General features: G+C 50.9%; 1 protein-coding gene across 5 annotated transcripts in view; it reads left to right on the top strand.

Moving 5' to 3' along the window:
* The window catches only part of ACACB (acetyl-CoA carboxylase beta), a gene marked incomplete at both ends in the record, with an annotated part of 109,158 nt that overhangs the window by 68,721 nt on the left and 23,962 nt on the right, over positions 1 to 16,475 (top strand). For all 5 annotated transcript variants that reach the window (XM_080717526.1, XM_080717527.1, XM_080717528.1 and 2 more), the window contains 11 exons: positions 1,453 to 1,590; positions 4,042 to 4,141; positions 4,226 to 4,333; positions 6,787 to 6,843; positions 7,087 to 7,128; positions 8,830 to 9,045; positions 10,972 to 11,127; positions 12,225 to 12,428; positions 13,621 to 13,776; positions 15,229 to 15,351; positions 15,930 to 16,199. In XM_080717526.1, the coding sequence (XP_080573652.1) occupies positions 1,453 to 1,590; positions 4,042 to 4,141; positions 4,226 to 4,333; positions 6,787 to 6,843; positions 7,087 to 7,128; positions 8,830 to 9,045; positions 10,972 to 11,127; positions 12,225 to 12,428; positions 13,621 to 13,776; positions 15,229 to 15,351; positions 15,930 to 16,199 (1,570 nt within the window). The remainder of the gene's footprint in view (positions 1 to 1,452; positions 1,591 to 4,041; positions 4,142 to 4,225; positions 4,334 to 6,786; positions 6,844 to 7,086; positions 7,129 to 8,829; positions 9,046 to 10,971; positions 11,128 to 12,224; positions 12,429 to 13,620; positions 13,777 to 15,228; positions 15,352 to 15,929; positions 16,200 to 16,475) is intronic.

The following is a 16,475-nucleotide window of genomic DNA, read 5'->3' on the forward strand; positions in this document are numbered from 1 at the left end:
ATCCCCGCGCTTGGGAGGCGGAGACAGGAGGATCGCGCAGGTTCGAAGCCAGCCGTGCTGGCGTAAGAGACCCTGTTTCCAAATAAAAAAGTATAAAATAGGTCTGAGAGTGTAGCCTGGAGGTAGAAGGGTTTCCAGGAACCCCAGTACCACCAAAAAAAAAAAAAAATAATAATAAAGGGTTCCCGTCCCCTCTTTAAGATGAGCGCCCCGAGGCCCTCACCTGGAGTAGGAAGCGGTAGCCCACCTCACAGTCTCACCTCGAAGTGCTTTCTGTGGCACTCAAGGGCACTCGGGAGCCAGCGAAGGGGTGCGTGTCCGTGTCTGCTGGGGTCTGCCGTCCAACAGCCATTGTTCCGTGACTCCCCGCAGTGCTCTGACCTGGGACAGCTGTTGTGTCTGCACTGCTGTCTTACTGTCTCTTTACGACCCATCTTATTTTAGGATTGGAAGTCTCATTCTGGTGAGATAGAGTGAGGTAGCTTCTCTACAGAAATTATGTCTCCCTGGGGTCCCAAACATTTCCTTTCATCCTTCCTAGTTCCTCTGTTTCGGACTCTTACGGGGTTTTCCGAAGGCCTTGCTTGTGGCTAGAATGTTTTCGTGTTGATTTGGGGGTTCCACTGATCTTGTATCTCTGTACGCAGCAGCTTTGTGCTTTCCTGAAGCAGGATTTTCCTGACCTCTTGGGATTTAAAAAAATATGTTTCTCAGACAGACACAGTGGTACATGCCTATGCTCCTGGTACGTGAGAGGTTTAGACAGGAGGATTCATGGCTGGCCTCAGCAACTTAGTGAGACTCTGTTTCAAAATAAAAAAAGAAGGCTGGGCGTGGTGGCACACGCTTGTAATCCCTGCGCTTGGGAGGCAGAGACAGGAGGATCGCGCAGGTTCGAAGCCAGCCGCGTGTGCTGGCTTAGGAGACCCTGTTTCCAAATAAAAAAATATAAAAAAGTCTGGGAGTGTAGCCCGGAGGTAGAAGGATTTCCAGGAACCCCAGTACCACCAAAATTATTAAATAAATAAATAATAAATAAATAAATAAATAAGAGCTAGGGGTGTAGCTCGAGATAGAATTCCTGTGGATTCCATGTCCAGTACGTATGTATGTTATATACATACGTGTTTCTCTGTTGGTGTCAGGAAGAAAGGTGTTAAGGATAAAGAAAAGAGGGTCGCACCCATGAAGCTCTTTCTTTTGTATTTATTTATTATTTTTTTGGTACTAGGGATGGAACCCAGGGGCATTCTACCTCGTTACACTCCCAGCCCTGGCTCTACAGTGGGACCCCAGGAAGCAGCTGAGACCCCACCTCAGTCCTCTCCCCCGAGCCCCAGTTTCAGGGCTGTGAACGGGGTCTTGCTGTCTGAGGCATCGGGCGCAGGAGCAGCTCTTGGGGCCGAGTGTGTGTGCAGCCGCCTCATCCTCTGTGCTTGTTACCGCCTGCAGGATGGCCGTGCCCATCAGCGTCACCAACCCCGACCTCATGAGGCACAGCACGGAGCTCTTCATGGACAGTGGCTTCTCCCCTCTGTGCCAGCGCATGGGGGCCATGGTCGCCTTCCAGCGGTTCGAAGATTTCACCAGGTAGGCGTGGCCAGGTCTTGGGGCGGCGCCCCCTGGCCCCAGACTGTAGTACTGGCGGGGAGAAAGCCAGGCTTGGTGGCAGGTGCTGGTAATCCTAGAATGTGGGAGGCTGAGACCGGAGGGTCACAGGTTCAGGGTCAGCCTCAGCAAGTTAGGGAGATGCTGTCTTAAAATGTAAAACATGTTTCAAAGTGCTAGGGGTGTCGCTCAGTGGTAGGATGCCCCTGGATTCATTCCTTAGTAACACACACACACACACACACACACACACACACACACACACACACACACAAAGATGGGAGGATTTTAAAAATTTTCACAATAAAGAAATGATAAGCATTGCAGGAGCTGTATGTGGTAGGGCATGGCGGCGCATGCTTGTCATCCCAGCACTTGGGAGGCTGTGACCTGGAGGATCACAGGTTCACAGCCAGCCTCAGCTACTTAGTGAGGCCCTCTGCAACTTAGTGAGACCCTTTTCAAAATAAAGAATAAAAAAATAGGGCAGGGGGTGTAGCTCAGAGGTAGAATGACCCAGAATTCAATCCCCAGTACTACACACACACACACACACACACACAAACACACACACACACACACACACACACAAACACACACACACACACACACACAAAAGGAACAGTTATATTTAACTCGATTTAAACATTGTACAGTATATACATGTATGAAACATTACCTGGTACTTCACTAGCATACATAATTTTTACATGTTTATGTATCAATTAAAAATAAATTGAAAAAAATCACAAGTTGTATGTGTGGTAGGTACATACCTAGGATCTTAGCTCCTCAGGAGGTTAAGGCGGGAGGATGCAAGTTTGGGGCCAGACCCTTTCACAAAATAAAATAAAAAGGGCTAGAGCCGGGCGTGGTGGCGCACGCTTGTAATCCCCGCGCTTGGGAGGCTGAGACAGGAGGATCGCACAGGTTCGAAGCCGGCCTCAGCTACTTAGTGAGGCTCTCCGCAACTTAGTGAGACTCTGTTTCCAAATAAATATAAAATAGGTCTGGGAGTGTAGCCCAGAGGTAGAAGGCCCCTGGGTTCCACCCTCAGTACCACACACAAAACAAATAAAAATAAGAAGGGCTGGGGGTTTAGCTGAGTGGTACAGCACTCGGCTGATGGGCCTGAGGCACGGAGCTCAGTCCCCAGTCCTGTAGAAAAAACAAAAACCAATCAGCGCGGTTTTCAGTAAGAGTGGGAGCCACGAGGCAGCTTGCCTAGCTCGGAATCCTGACCCTGTGCTTCCTAACTGCCAGACCGAGCAAACTTCTTAATCTTTCTTAATGTCCCCACCTGTAAAATAGAAGTGATACAGGGACTGACTTCCCGGGGGCATCATGGAAATGACCTGAGATGGCACGCATGGAACGGTGTGTTTGTTTGTTTGTTTATATTTTGGTGGTACATTTTTATTTGGAAACAGGGTCTCCTAAGCCAGCGCGGCTGGCTTCGAACCTGCGCGACCCTCCTGTCTCCGCCTCCCAAGCGCGGGGATGACAAGCGTGCGCCCCCACGCCCGGCTGGAACAGTGTATTTAAAGTAGAACCAGTGTGTAAACGACTCGCTTGTCACTGTCATCTCCCGGGACTATTCCCGTTACTGCCTTTTCCCAACCTGTCACTGTGTGTTTTACGTGGGTTTTCCTGTTGAATTTCTATGCACAGCGATTCCTCTTATTATCCTAATTTATTTTTTGGGGAAACTAGGGAATGAACCCAAGGACATTCTACCTTCGAGCGACACCCCTAGCCCTATTTTTTATTTTTATTTTTATTTTTTTTATTTTTATTTCGTGGTTTTTTTTTTTTTTTTTTTTTTTTTTTTGCGGGTCTGGGATGGAACTCAGGGGCATTCTACCTCCAAGCGACACCTCCTGCCCTATTTGTTATTATTTTGAAACCGGGTCTCACTGAGTTGCAGAGGACCTCAGTAGCTGAGGCTGTCTGCAAACCACGATCCTCCGGTCTCAGCCTCCCAAATGCTGGGATGACAAGCGTGTGCCCCCACGCCCAGCCCTTTATTTTTATTTTGAAATGGGGTCTCACTGAGTTTCTGAGGGCCTCAGTATGTAGCTGAGGCTGTCCACGAACCACGATCCTCCTGTCTCAGCCTCCCAAATGCTAGGATGACAAGTGTGCGTCACCACGACCGGCTTTTTATCCTTTTTTGACTTCAGTGAGATGAGGGCCCTGAGACAGAAAAGTTGCCTTGGGTCTAATCACTGGCTGCAAGGGTTGGAATCCTTTTTGCAGTTCCTAATCCCAGGTCACACGGGTTCATTCTTCCCTTCCCGGATGACCGTGAGCCCTGCACAGACGTGGAGGAAATCCGTGTGGGCTGGGAAGGAGGGCGGACTTGACTTGACCGCTGGACCAGGTCCTCACAAGACCGCAGTCGCTTATACTTTTTCTGCCCCGCACCCCCAGGAACTTTGATGAAGTCATCTCCTGTTTCGCCAACGTGCCCAAGGACACCCCGCTCTTCAGCAAGGCCCGCACCTCCCTGTACTCCGAGGACGACTCCAAGGTCAGTGTCTGCACCCAGGGGGCAGTCTGCATTACACCCACCGCGGCCCTCCTCACCCCCAGCCCCGCGTTTTCCCTCTCTCAGAACCTCCGAGACGAACCCATCCACATTCTGAACGTGGCCATCCAGTGCGCAGACCACCTGGAGGACGAGGCACTGGTGCCGGTTCTGCGAACCTTCGTCCAGTCCAAGGTACTCTGGGTGTGTCCCTGCTGTTGGAGGGGAGTGGGTTGTCTTGGTTGGCTCTGTGTTGCTGTAACAAAAGACCCGAGGCCGAGCGCTTTTACAAAGCAAAGAGGATTTTTAGCTCACAGTTCTGGAGGCTGCACTGGGCACCTGGCCTGAGGAGGGCCTCCGCTGTGCTGAAGCACGGCAGGCCGCTTCCCCTAGCGGGCGTGAAGGGGAAGGGGCCGGGCTCTCTCTTTTGTAATAGCCAGCCCTCGCAAAGACGGACTTGGTGGTCCTGCCAGAACGCCGTCAGCCTCTGCCAAGGGTGCTGCTCCCAGGACCTGTATAGCTCCCTCGAAGGGCCCACTGCCTCAGGGATGTTTCTTGGGGGGATTAAGGCTCGGTGTGAGTTTTGATGATTGAGCTTAGGTGTTGACGGGAGCACCGGAGAAGGAGCAGGTGGGGCTTAAGATGCCCCATGCCTGCGGAGCTCAGGCCCGGCCTCCCACCCAGCCCTGCTCGGCCTCCCGGCCCTGTCCTTGGGCAGAGGTGGCCGAACACGGCAGAGCCCTGGCCTTTTTACCAGGGGAGGAGGTTGCCATTTCTCTCTGCCGGGATGCCTTGATGGTGAAACGACGCAGTGTCCTATTCCGCTTGGCCTGCCAGGAGCGTGGAGTGTACGCTTGGGAAATAGTTTGGGATTTGGGGAGGGCGGGATTTTTTTTTCTTGCAATAATCCAGAAATTTTCAAATAGAACCATAAAAATAATGTCATCCTAGCTACTCAGGAGGCTGAGACAGGAAGACGCAAGTTCAAGGCCAACCTGGGGCAGCTTAGCAAGTCCCTGTCTCAAAATAAGAAATAAAAAGGGCTGGGGTGTGACTCAGTGGTAGAGCCATACCAGGTCCAATCCCCAGTGCCAGAAATGAATGAAGGCCTGAATAAATAAGTATATAGCCAGGCGTGGTGGCGCACGCTTGTCATCCCCGCGCTTGGGAGGCAGAGACAGGAGGATCGCGCAGGTTCGGAGCCAGCCGTGCTGGCTTAGGAGACTCTGTTTCCAAATAAAATATAAAATAGGTCTGGGAGTGTAGCCTGGAGGTAGAAGGGCTTCCAGGAACCCCAGTACCACCAAAAAAAAAAATAATAATAATAGTAATAATAAATAAATAAATATAAAAATAAAAAGCCAGGTGCAGTGGCTCATGCTTGTAATCTCAGGACTTGGGGAGGCTGAGACAAGAGGATTCACAGGTTCGAGGCCAGCCCCAGCAAGTAGGGATGCTCACCAACCTAGTAAGACCCTGTTCCAAAAGAAAAACAAAATTTAAGAAAGGGCTGGGAAGGGAGCTCAGTCCCTAGAACCACGATAGATAAAAGAAGGAAGGAAGGGAGGGAGGGGACTCTTGGTCTCCTGGAAGCCATCCCGCCTCCAAAGCGCCCCAGAGACGACTGGCTTTACCCCGACTTCTCTCAACCCCGATCACCTCTGCCTGTTCTTGAAGTTTAGATACATGGGACCGTGGTTTGTGCTGTTCTGTCTTGGGCGTTCTCGCTCAGCTTCTCCCCCCGCCCCAACTTTACTAAGTGTATAGATAACAGTGTAATTGACTAATACAGATTGTACATGTTTACAATGTACATGATGTTTTGCTTTTTTTTTTTTTTGTGGCACTGGGGGTGGAACCCAGGGGCTTTCTACCTCTGGGCTACACTCCCAGACCTATTTATATTTTATTTGGAAACAGGGTCTCACTAAGTTGCTGAGAGCCTCACCAAGTAGCTGAGGCTGCTTCGAACCCGCACATCCTCCTGTCTCAGCCTCCCAAGCGCGGGGATTACAAGTGTGCGCCACCACGCCTGGCTTTTTTGCTTTTTTTTTTTTTAAACACTCTGTGTGTGTGTGTGTGTGTGTGTGTGTGTGTGTGTGTGTGTGTGATGTGTTAGTTACCAGGGATGGGGCCCAGGGGCATTCTGCATCTGAGCTACACCCCCAGTCCTGTTTTATTTATTTATTTATTATTTTGTTCTGAAACAGGGTCATGCTGAGTTACAGAGAGCCTCACTAAGTTGCTGAGGCTGGCCTCAAACCTGCGATCCTCCTGTCTCAGCCTCCCAAGTACTGGTATAACAGGTGTGGGCCACCACGCCTGGTTTATAACACCCTTATTGAGATATAATTCACCAACTGCACAGTGCATCCCTTAGAGTATATATTTACGGAGTTGTACAACCACCAGCACAATTAATTTTAGAATATTTTCATCAGTCCCCCTCTTAAAAAACTCTCTCTCAACTGGAAGCCCTTTTCCCACCCCAATCTTAGGCAACAACTAATCTCTCTGTGTCTATAGATTTGCTCATTCTAGAAGTTTCTTACCCTGGAAGGTCCTTTGTGCCTGGTTTCTTCCACTCGGCATGCCAACCCTTTTTACGGCCAAGTAATATTCCATTGTGTCTTTGGCTTTTCTTGCAGAAAAATATCCTTGTGGATTACGGACTGCGAAGAATCACTTTCCTGATTGCCCAGGAGGTCAGTTCCGTCCTCTGCGTCTGTGCCTGTCCCTTCCTTCCCTTCTCTAAGCCTCGGGGCCGCTGATTTGATCATTATTCTGTGGGTTGGGGTAGAAGCTATCGGTTGTTAGAACAGAAACTTCTTTCCGAATGACTCATTCTAGAAGCAGACTTGTCCATTGTTAACAGTCGTGGAAGAAACCTAGCGATATTTCAAGGCGTCTCGCCCGGTTTAATCGTCTTTTGTATGGATTCTTTGCAGAGAGAATTTCCCAAGTTTTTCACATTCAGAGCAAGAGATGAGGTATGCCCACAGCCATGGTACGTGTCCCTGCCCCTGGCACCTTTGACCCTTGGGAGGATTGGGTCCCCGGCTTTTCAGACAGGCTCGTTCTCCTAGAACACACAACGGAAGGGTAGACGCCTGCTCTTCTCCGGGGTGCAATTTCCAGCGAGGGCCCTGGTTTTCCTGCACGGAGCTCAGACCTGGGCACCCTCCCCTGGCATGTTCGCTGAGGTTTTCCTCCCTCTGACATGATTTTACCAGCCTCCTTTCCTTCTGTCCTTCTAGACCAGTGGTCTGCATACCAGCTGTCTTTTATATTTTGGGTGGTGCTGGGGATGGATCCCAGGAGAATTCGACCTCTGAGCTTTGCCTCCAGACCTATTTGATTCTCTTTTGAAACAGGGTCTCACTAAGTTGCAGAGGGCCTCACTAAGTGGCTGAGGCTGGCAGGCTGGCCATGAACCTGCGATCCTCCTGTCTCAGCCTCCCAAGCACTGGGATTACAAGCGTGTGCCACCATACCCGACTTTGGCTGCCTGTTTTATAAATACAGTTTTATTGAGATACAGCCATGCCCATTTGAGTGGACCCTGCCCACCGTGGCTTTCACACTGTGGCAAGAGAGTTGTGTTGTGACTGAGGTTGTACGGTTCACCAGCCTAAAACATTGGCCCTCAAAAAATAGTTCAGCCGGGCGTGGTGGCGCACGCTTGTAATCCCTGCGCTTGGGAGACGGAGACAGGAGGATCGCGCAGGTTTGAAGCCAGCCTCGCTGGCTTAGGAGACCCTGTTTCCAATTAAAAAATATATAGCCGGGCGTGGTGGCGCACGCTTGTAATCCCTGCACTTGGGAGGCAGAGACAGGAGGATCGCGCAGGTTTGAAGCCAGCCGCGCACGCTCTGGCTTAGGAGACCCTGTTTCCAAATTAAAATGTAAAAATAGGTCTGGGAGTATAGCCCGGAGGTAGAAGGGCTTCCAGGAACCCCAGTACCACAAAACAAACAAACAAACAAAAAAACAAATAAAAAATATATAAAATATAGGTGTCTGGGAGTGTAGCCCGGAGGTAGAAGGGTTTCCAGAAACCCCAGTACCACCAAAAAAAAAAAAAAAAAAAGTTCAGTGATCCCTGCTCTAGAGCAGACAGGCTCGTTCCCAATGCAGATGCAAGACCCCAGCAAGCTTAGAATTTTGGGGTTGGGGGATACACGGGGTTGAACCCAGAGACATTTTACCTCCAAGCTACACCCCCAGCCCGATTTTATTTCTTATTTGGAAACAGGGTCTCACTAGGTTTCTGAGATCCTCGCTTAAGTTGCCGAGGCTGGCTTTGAACCTTCGATTCTCAGCCTCTCGGGTTGGGGGATCACAAGCGTGCGCCACCACGCCTGGGGACATTTTGTGTCTTAATTTGGAAAACGAAGCCTGGTCAGTTGCTGTCTTTGGGGGACTCAGTTCCTCAAACAAAACAAAACAAAACAAACAGCCAGGGGTCAGTGCTGTCTTCAGGACTGTGGCGCACGGTGACAGAGGGCAGCCTAAGCACGCTAGCACAATGCCAGGGACCAGTTGGGCTCCGTGGGAACCTAGACGTGACGCCAGCACCCCAGTCTTGCGGTGCTCGTAACTACCCAAGATGGTAGCAGATCTCCGCCGTGGCGTGCGTGTGCGTCTCTCCCCGTCTCCCAATGCCTGTCCGTCCCCTCTCCGGCCTGCAGTTCGCCGAGGATCGCATTTACCGCCACCTGGAGCCCGCGCTGGCCTTCCAGCTGGAGCTCAGCCGGATGCGCAACTTCGACCTGACGGCCGTGCCCTGTGCCAACCACAAGATGCACCTGTACCTGGGCGCTGCCAGGGGGAAGGAGGGCGCGGAGGTGACGGATTACAGGTTCTTCATCCGCGCCATCATCCGGCACTCGGATCTGATCACAAAGGTACTGTCCTGGCCGCGCTGCCTCCCTCCCAGCTGGTCCCAGCGCCCGGGCCTTCCCACCTCGGGCTCCTGCTCCGCGCCAGGCCCGGGCTGCCCGCTGGGGACCGGAGGGCGCACGGGACACACACAATCCTCCCTTCTGACCCTCTAGTCTCGGGGAGGCAGACAGCGAGGTGGAAATATATGGGTTTGTTACTGCTGATTGAGCGAGTGATGTTTTTCATTATTTTTCTTTCATTGTTCTGGAGATTGAATCCAGGGGCGTTCTACCTCTGAACTCCACCTCCAGCCCTTCTTATTTTTTTTATTTGGAAACAGGGCCTTGCTACGTTGCTGAGGCTGTCCTCGAACCTGCGATCCTCCTGACTCAGCCTCTCAAGTACTGGGATTACAGACGTGTGTGCCACCACGCCCTGCTCGTTATTTCTTGCTTTTAGAAAAGAGATCCATGGCTGGATGTGGTGGCGCATGCTTGTAATCCCCGCGCTTGGGAGGCGGAGACAGAAGGATTGCGAAGCCAGCCATGCTGGCCTAGGAGACCGTTTCCAAATAAAAATATAAAATAGGTCTGGGAGTGTAGCCCGGAGGTAGAAGGGTTTCCAGGAACCCCAGTACCACAAAAAAGAAAGAAGAAAGAAAGAAAGAAAGAAAGAAAGAAAGAAAGAAAGAAAGAAAGAAAAGGAGGGAGGGAAAGGAAGAAAAGAAAGGAAGAAAGAAAAGAGAGCCATGATTATGCTGTAAAAATCTCAGCTCATACTGAAAACGTTTTTAAAAAATCAAAATGAAGGACCCTAGATTCTGTCCCTGGGGGTACAGCTCTGTAGGTAACCCTTTATAGACAGAATTCCATTGCTGGAGGCGTGGTGCTGCAGAGCGGATCCCAGGGTGGACAGATCATCTGGAAACTGCTGATTTTTTTTAATTTTCAGTTATTCATAGACCTTTCCCCACATTCATGAACAGTGGTCCATGAGACACACTCTTTCCTTCCACGGACATCATGCATACCCGTTTACATGTGTATATTATTTTTAATGAACCCCACCACCACTACCACAGATGGATGTTGACCTAATTTCAGTTTTTTTTTTTTTTTTTTTTTTTTGTGGTACTGGGGTTCCTGGAAGCCCTCTACCTCTGGGCTACACCACTCCCAGACCTATTTTATTTTTTGGAAACAGGGTCTCCTAAGCCAGCGCGGCTGGCTTCAAACCTGTGCGATCCTCCTGTCTCTGCCTCCCAAGCGTGGGGATTACAAGCATGCGCCACCATGCCCGGCTTCTAATTCCAGTTTTTACCACTTCGGTCAGTGAGATGTTTGTGTAGATTTTACCATTATTGGATCAGGAGACAATTTCCATCAAAAAGCTAGTTTCTTGGCACGCTCCCGGGGAAAGAGGGCGTATGGGAATTGACCAGGTGTCAGGAGGAGGGAAATTGGGCCAGAACCCTCCCCGTGGCTTCTGAAGGAAGGAGCGGGCAAGGCGGGCAGAGGCAGGCAGAGGCGACGGCGGGCTAGTTCGAGCAGTGTCCGCAGCCCAGCACAGGCGCTGTCCCTCGTTGGCTGGTACCTGGCCCTGGGGCTCTGGGGACGGGTGGCCAGGGTGTGCTGATTACAGGAGGTGAGCAGGTGCCAGCTTGCTGGGTGTCTCCTGGCACGTGGAAAGCATCTCCCAGGAGAGCCGCTTGCTCCCCTTAGGAACTGACCACCCTGGGAGGGCCAGGCTCTTGGGGTCACCACACCCCAGATGTCTCAGAGTACAGAAACTAAAGGCACGGTGAACGCACTGCGCATCCCGACGTCCCTCTGGCTCTTGAGCGGGCTCTGCCTGCCGCGGGGCCCCCAGGGCGGGGCGGGGGCAGGGGCAGGGTCTCCTCGCTCCCTGCAGCCCTGGCCCGAGCTGCTGACCCTCGCGCCCTTTGACAGGAAGCCTCCTTCGAGTACCTGCAGAATGAGGGCGAGCGGCTGCTGCTGGAAGCCATGGACGAGCTGGAGGTGGCCTTCAACAACACCAGCGTGCGCACGGACTGCAACCACATCTTCCTCAACTTCGTGCCCACCGTCATCATGGACCCCTCCAAGGTCACGCCTGGGGAGAATGGGGGCTCTTGCCAGGCTCTGGGCTGCCCACGTGGCTCTTGGTGCCGTGTTGCCTCTGAGACCTGGGTCTCAGGATGAAGGCACGTGCCTCTGAGCCTCCATGGCGACAAAAGCCACCCACCTCCGAATCTTAGCTGCGCACCCCGCGTGTGGGCTTTGCCGGAAACCCAACTTGCTGGCCGGAATGTTTTGCAAAGGGGTTTGTCCTCTCTTGGTTCCTGGCTCTTTTGAGACTGCACGTAGGTGGGAGAGGAGGGGAACCCGAGGACCGAGGCTGAGCTGGGCCCAATTGGCTGGTTCTGTAGGAGCTGACTGTTATGGGGCGGTTCTGGGGGGAGTGGAGCCCCCCCCCCCCCGTGCACCATCGTGGCCTCCCTGTGGTGCAGAAGCCCCTGCGCATGTCCTGACTTCACAAGCCCGTGTGGTTCTAGGAGACAAAGGCACGTGCTGGAGAGGCATAGAAAGAGGGCATTGTGGGGAGCACCAGCTCTGGCACCTGTCTGCCTCAGTTTCCCCATCTGTCAGCGGGGGATGAAAATACCTCAGTGGGCTGAGGATGTTGCTGAGTGCCGGAGCGCTTGCCTAGCATGCCCGAGGCCTTGGGTTCCAGCTCCAGTACTGCAAACAAAAACAAAAATCTAAAAAATAATCCACATTTTGTTTGTTTTTTTGTGGTACTAGGGATTGAACCCAGGGACATTCTACCTCTGAGCTACACTCCCAGCCCAGTTTTATTTTTATTTTATTTTGAAACAGGGTCTCGCTAGGTTGATGAGACTTTCACTCTTTGCTAAGGCTGTCCTCAAACCTGCCATCCCCCTGTCTCAGCCTCCCAAGTACTGGGATTAGAGGTGTGCTCTGCCACGCCAGCTAAGCAATCCCAGTGTGCTGTGTAATTCTGAGAATGAAATAAGAGAATGGGTTTTCAAGTATCCGTCTGTCATTTGCGGGTCCTTTGAGTCGGACCCACACTGGATCCCCAGGCGTCTAGCGTGCCTCGCCATCTTGTGGTCCTAGTGCTGCTGCGCGGCGGGTGTGAGGCCGGGCTCTGAGCGTGGGCTTGCTGTGCTTTGGGTCAGATCGAAGAGTCGGTGCGCTCCATGGTTATGCGCTACGGCAGCCGGCTGTGGAAGCTCCGCGTGCTGCAGGCAGAGGTCAAGATTAACATCCGCCAGACCACCACCGGCTGTGCCGACCCCATCCGCCTGTTCATCACCAACGAGTCGGGCTACTACCTGGACATCAGCCTCTACAAAGAAGTGACCGACCCCAGATCCGGAAATGTAAGTGGGCCAGGTCACGTGGCTGAGTCACGGCAAGGACGTAGCTTAAAAGGCCCTCGGTGGCCGCCTCGCTTTTGGCAGCTTTCTGAGAGCTCTGTGAATGCATAGCTCCAGGTGGAGGTGGACGCGCTAGCTCCCGAATCCCGGCCGTCCCTCCCAGGCCAGGCAGAGGCATGCATCCTCCAAATAATCCTAAAATCCTCCAAAGGATTCTGAATCCTCCAGAGGCCGTAGGATAGATGCTTTTCTGTAAGATAGATGCTTTTTTTGAGATGTAACATGGTTGGTTATGATGTAGCCCACAGACTGGTCCAGGTAGGGAACTAACACTTTCTCTGACCATATTACAGAAAAAGCTTTTGTAAAGTGAGTCAAATATCCTTTATGACTGCCGTTATATGTATGTCTGTGTTGTGTGTCTGTGAATATATGTGTATATATGTATATGTGAGTGCATACATATAATGCATACTTAAACATATATATATATACACACACACACACACACACACACACACACACTTCTCTTTTTGAAATAATTAGGGCTCTCCAAAGGTTGCCTCGTGTAGTGGTAAAAGCCCAGTATACAGGTGTATAATTCCATTTACATGGGGAGGCTGAAGCTAGAAGATTGTAAATCTAAGCCCAGCCTAGGAAACTTAGACCCTATCTCAAAGACCAAAGAGGGCCGGGGGTGTAATCCAGTGGGACAGTGCCCCTGGGTTCAGTCCCTAGTACTAGGGGATTAAAAAAAAAAAAGTTAAAAAAAGTACAGAACTAAAATAGGGCAGAGAGAGTCCTCATGCATTCTTGACCTAGCTTTCCTCAGTGGGCTAGTTTGCTTAACTCGATAGCGTATGACCAAAACAGGAACCTGACGCTGGCACAGTTACTAACTCCAACTTAGATCCTCTCAGATTTCAGCAGCTTTTATCTACACACTGTGTGTGTGTGTGTGTGTGTTATTGTATTTTTGGAGCTGTTTCCACATCTCGCACTGGCTCTTCTCATTCTGGCTGCCCATGGGGAAGAGAACATGGCCATCCTGAGTGCTTGGTTTGCCGAGCAGTGAACCCTGTTCGCTTCCCCTGGTGTGTTCCCAGTGAGGACTCGGTAGGATGGAGTCAGGGAGGCTCAGGCTCCTCAGAGACCTGCCTCCCTCACAGCTTCGGGTATTTTCTTGCTGGCCTAGATCATGTTTCACTCCTTCGGCAATAAGCAAGGGAATCTGCACGCGATGCTGATCAACACCCCCTACGTCACCAAGGACCTGCTGCAGGCCAAGCGCTTCCAGGCGCAGTCTCTGGGAACCACCTACGTGTACGACTTCCCGGAAATGTTCAGGCAGGTGAGTCCCGTGCTCAGACGCAGCGCTGGCCTCGGCCTTCTCACCCCAGACCAAACCGGCCCCCTATCCCGGTTACACTTCTGAGACCTCATCAAAACAAGGTCTTTAAGACTTGGTAGTATCTGTTCCCAAAATAAACCTAATTTCTTCCCAGTGACAAAAGTAATAGCATATAGAAGCTGTTAAGTGTCTCAGCTAACATTCTAACTGCTAAAATCCTAAACAACTGACCACACATTTGAGGAAAAAAGAAAATATATTTGCTTACGGTTTTTTATTTTTTTGAGATCTCTGAGTTTTGGTCCATGTCAGGCTGGGTTATGTCTGCAGATCTCAGGATGTGGCGGTGGGAGGCAGAAAGAGGGAGAGAGCGAAGGCTCTGCCGTCACGTCACAGTGGCTGACGCAAGAGAGCTAGCAATCAAGCAAGGGGATTCAGAGACACAAGCACGGCCCCCAAGGCCACACCCTAGCACCCGACTTCTCAGCCACACTCCACCCGCCGAGGTGACCACCCAGGAACTCCGTCACACTGAATTTACACACCAATGAGATCACAGCCCTCACGACTTAGTTGCATCAACTCTGAGCGTTAATGCATGAGCTCCCGGGGCCCAGCCGTGTCTAACCGTAACAGGACGATAAAGGGAAATGGGAAAAAAGAAAAAGTAACTGCCAGTTCCATGTTCTATGACAGATTGCTTCACATTCTGATCTATTTTCTCCTGGTCTTTTAAATGCTCATTTAGTAAGTAACTGCTACAAGCCGGGGCTCACGCTAAATCCAGGAGGAAGAAGATGGGGTCCCTATTATTGAGGATTCTTCAGTTTACCCTTAGAAAACATTTGGGGTACCAGGTGTGGTAGCACAAACCTGTAGTCCCAGCACTTGGAAGACAGAGGCAGGAGAATCTGTTGATCTCAGGAGTGTGAGATCAGCCTGGGCAACACAGCCAGACTCTGTCTCAAAAAACAACAACTACAAAAAACACTATAAAAAAATTCAGACTCAACAGAGCTACCAGATGGGTGCCTGGTGTTTATTATTCTGAATAATATTCCTTCCTCCCTGCCTCCCTCTCTTCCTTCCTCTTCTCCTCCTCCTCCTTCTCGATTGAATTCAATAGCATTTCTACCTCTGAGTTATACCCCTAGTCCTTTTTATTTTTATTTTTTAATTTTGAAACAGGGGCTTGCTAAATTGCCGAGGCTGGCCTCGAACCTGTGATCTTCTTAGCCTTCCAAATTCTTGGATTACAGGTGTGCACCACTGCACCCAGTTTATCTCATGTTGATAAAGAGTAGAGAAAGGAAGGAGGGAGGGCAGGGTGGAGGGGTGGGAGGAAGGAAGGAATCAATCCACCCTGCTGTCGTGACAGCTCATGCCCAGCAGGGCAGGACAGCGGCTCCTGCTGCTGACTTCACATTCTCCCTCTTTCCTCCCCTTTCACAGGCTCTCTTTAAACTGTGGGGCTCCCCAGAAAAGTACCCCAAAGACATCCTGACGTACACGGAGTTAGTTCTGGACCCTCAGGGCCAGCTGGTGGAGATGAACCGACTTCCTGGTGGGAATGAGGTCAGAGCCTGGCCTCTGGCTGGGGAAGCCTTTTTTTTTTTTTTTTTCTGTTAATTTGTTTAATGAAAAAAGTAGGATTATTTTTAAGCCAATTTAAATGGATATTACTCCTGGATGACCCAAGGCATGTTTTTGCTTAGGTAAGTAGTTACCTTATATAATATTATTGGTGCTTTTTTTTGCCACTAGATGAAAGTAATATCACATAATAATTAATTCTAATATTTAAATCAGCACCAAGAAATGAAATTGAACAAAACTATGGTTTTTTTTGTGGGGGGGATACTGGGGATTGAATGCAGGGGCATTCTACCTCTGAGCTACATCCTGAGCCCTTTTTATTTTTATTTGTTTTGCTTTGAAACAAGAGTCTCACTAGGTTGCTGAGCGTCTCGCTACTTGCCGAGGCTGGCCTCGAACCTGTGATCCTCCTGTTTCAGCCTCCCAACTACTGAAATTATAGGCGTGCGCCACTGTGCGCGGCTCGAACAAAACTCTTAAATACCAGTTTCATGTATTGAATGTATTTCCTGTGAAAGAGGAAACTAAGTTTTCCTTGTGTGCTTACGTCTTTCCAGGTGGGCATGGTGGCCTTTAAAATGAGGTTTAAGACCCAGGAGTATCCAGAAGGGCGCGACGTCATCCTTGTGAGCAATGACATCACCTTCCGCATCGGGTCCTTCGGCCCCGGGGAGGACCTTCTGTACCTGCGGGCGTCGGAGATGGCCCGGGCGGAGGGCATCCCCCAGATCTACCTGGCGGCCAACAGTGGGGCTCGCATTGGTCTGGCAGAAGAGATCAAACACATGTTCCAGGTGGCCTGGGTGGACCCGGAAGATCCCCACAAAGTATGTCACGGTGCCGGGTGCCGCGGTGACGCTGCTCGGCCGGCACAGGCTGAACGTCCCTGATGTCTGCGATGCTTCAAAATCCGGAACCTTTTGAGTGCCACTATGACCCCTGCCTCCCAAAGTGGGAAATTCCACACCTGACTTACGATGAGTCCCCGTCAAAACAAAGGCCCGCTAAGAATACGGTGTAAAATTTGCTTCAGCTCACATATATGAAAATATCCCAATCGGAAAACAATCTCAAATCCAAAACACTCGTGGTCTCAAGCATTT

The sequence above is a fragment of the Muscardinus avellanarius genome, assembly GCF_963383645.1.
Source record: "Muscardinus avellanarius genome assembly, chromosome: 21".
In the NCBI taxonomy this organism is placed as follows: Eukaryota; Metazoa; Chordata; class Mammalia; order Rodentia; family Gliridae; genus Muscardinus; species Muscardinus avellanarius.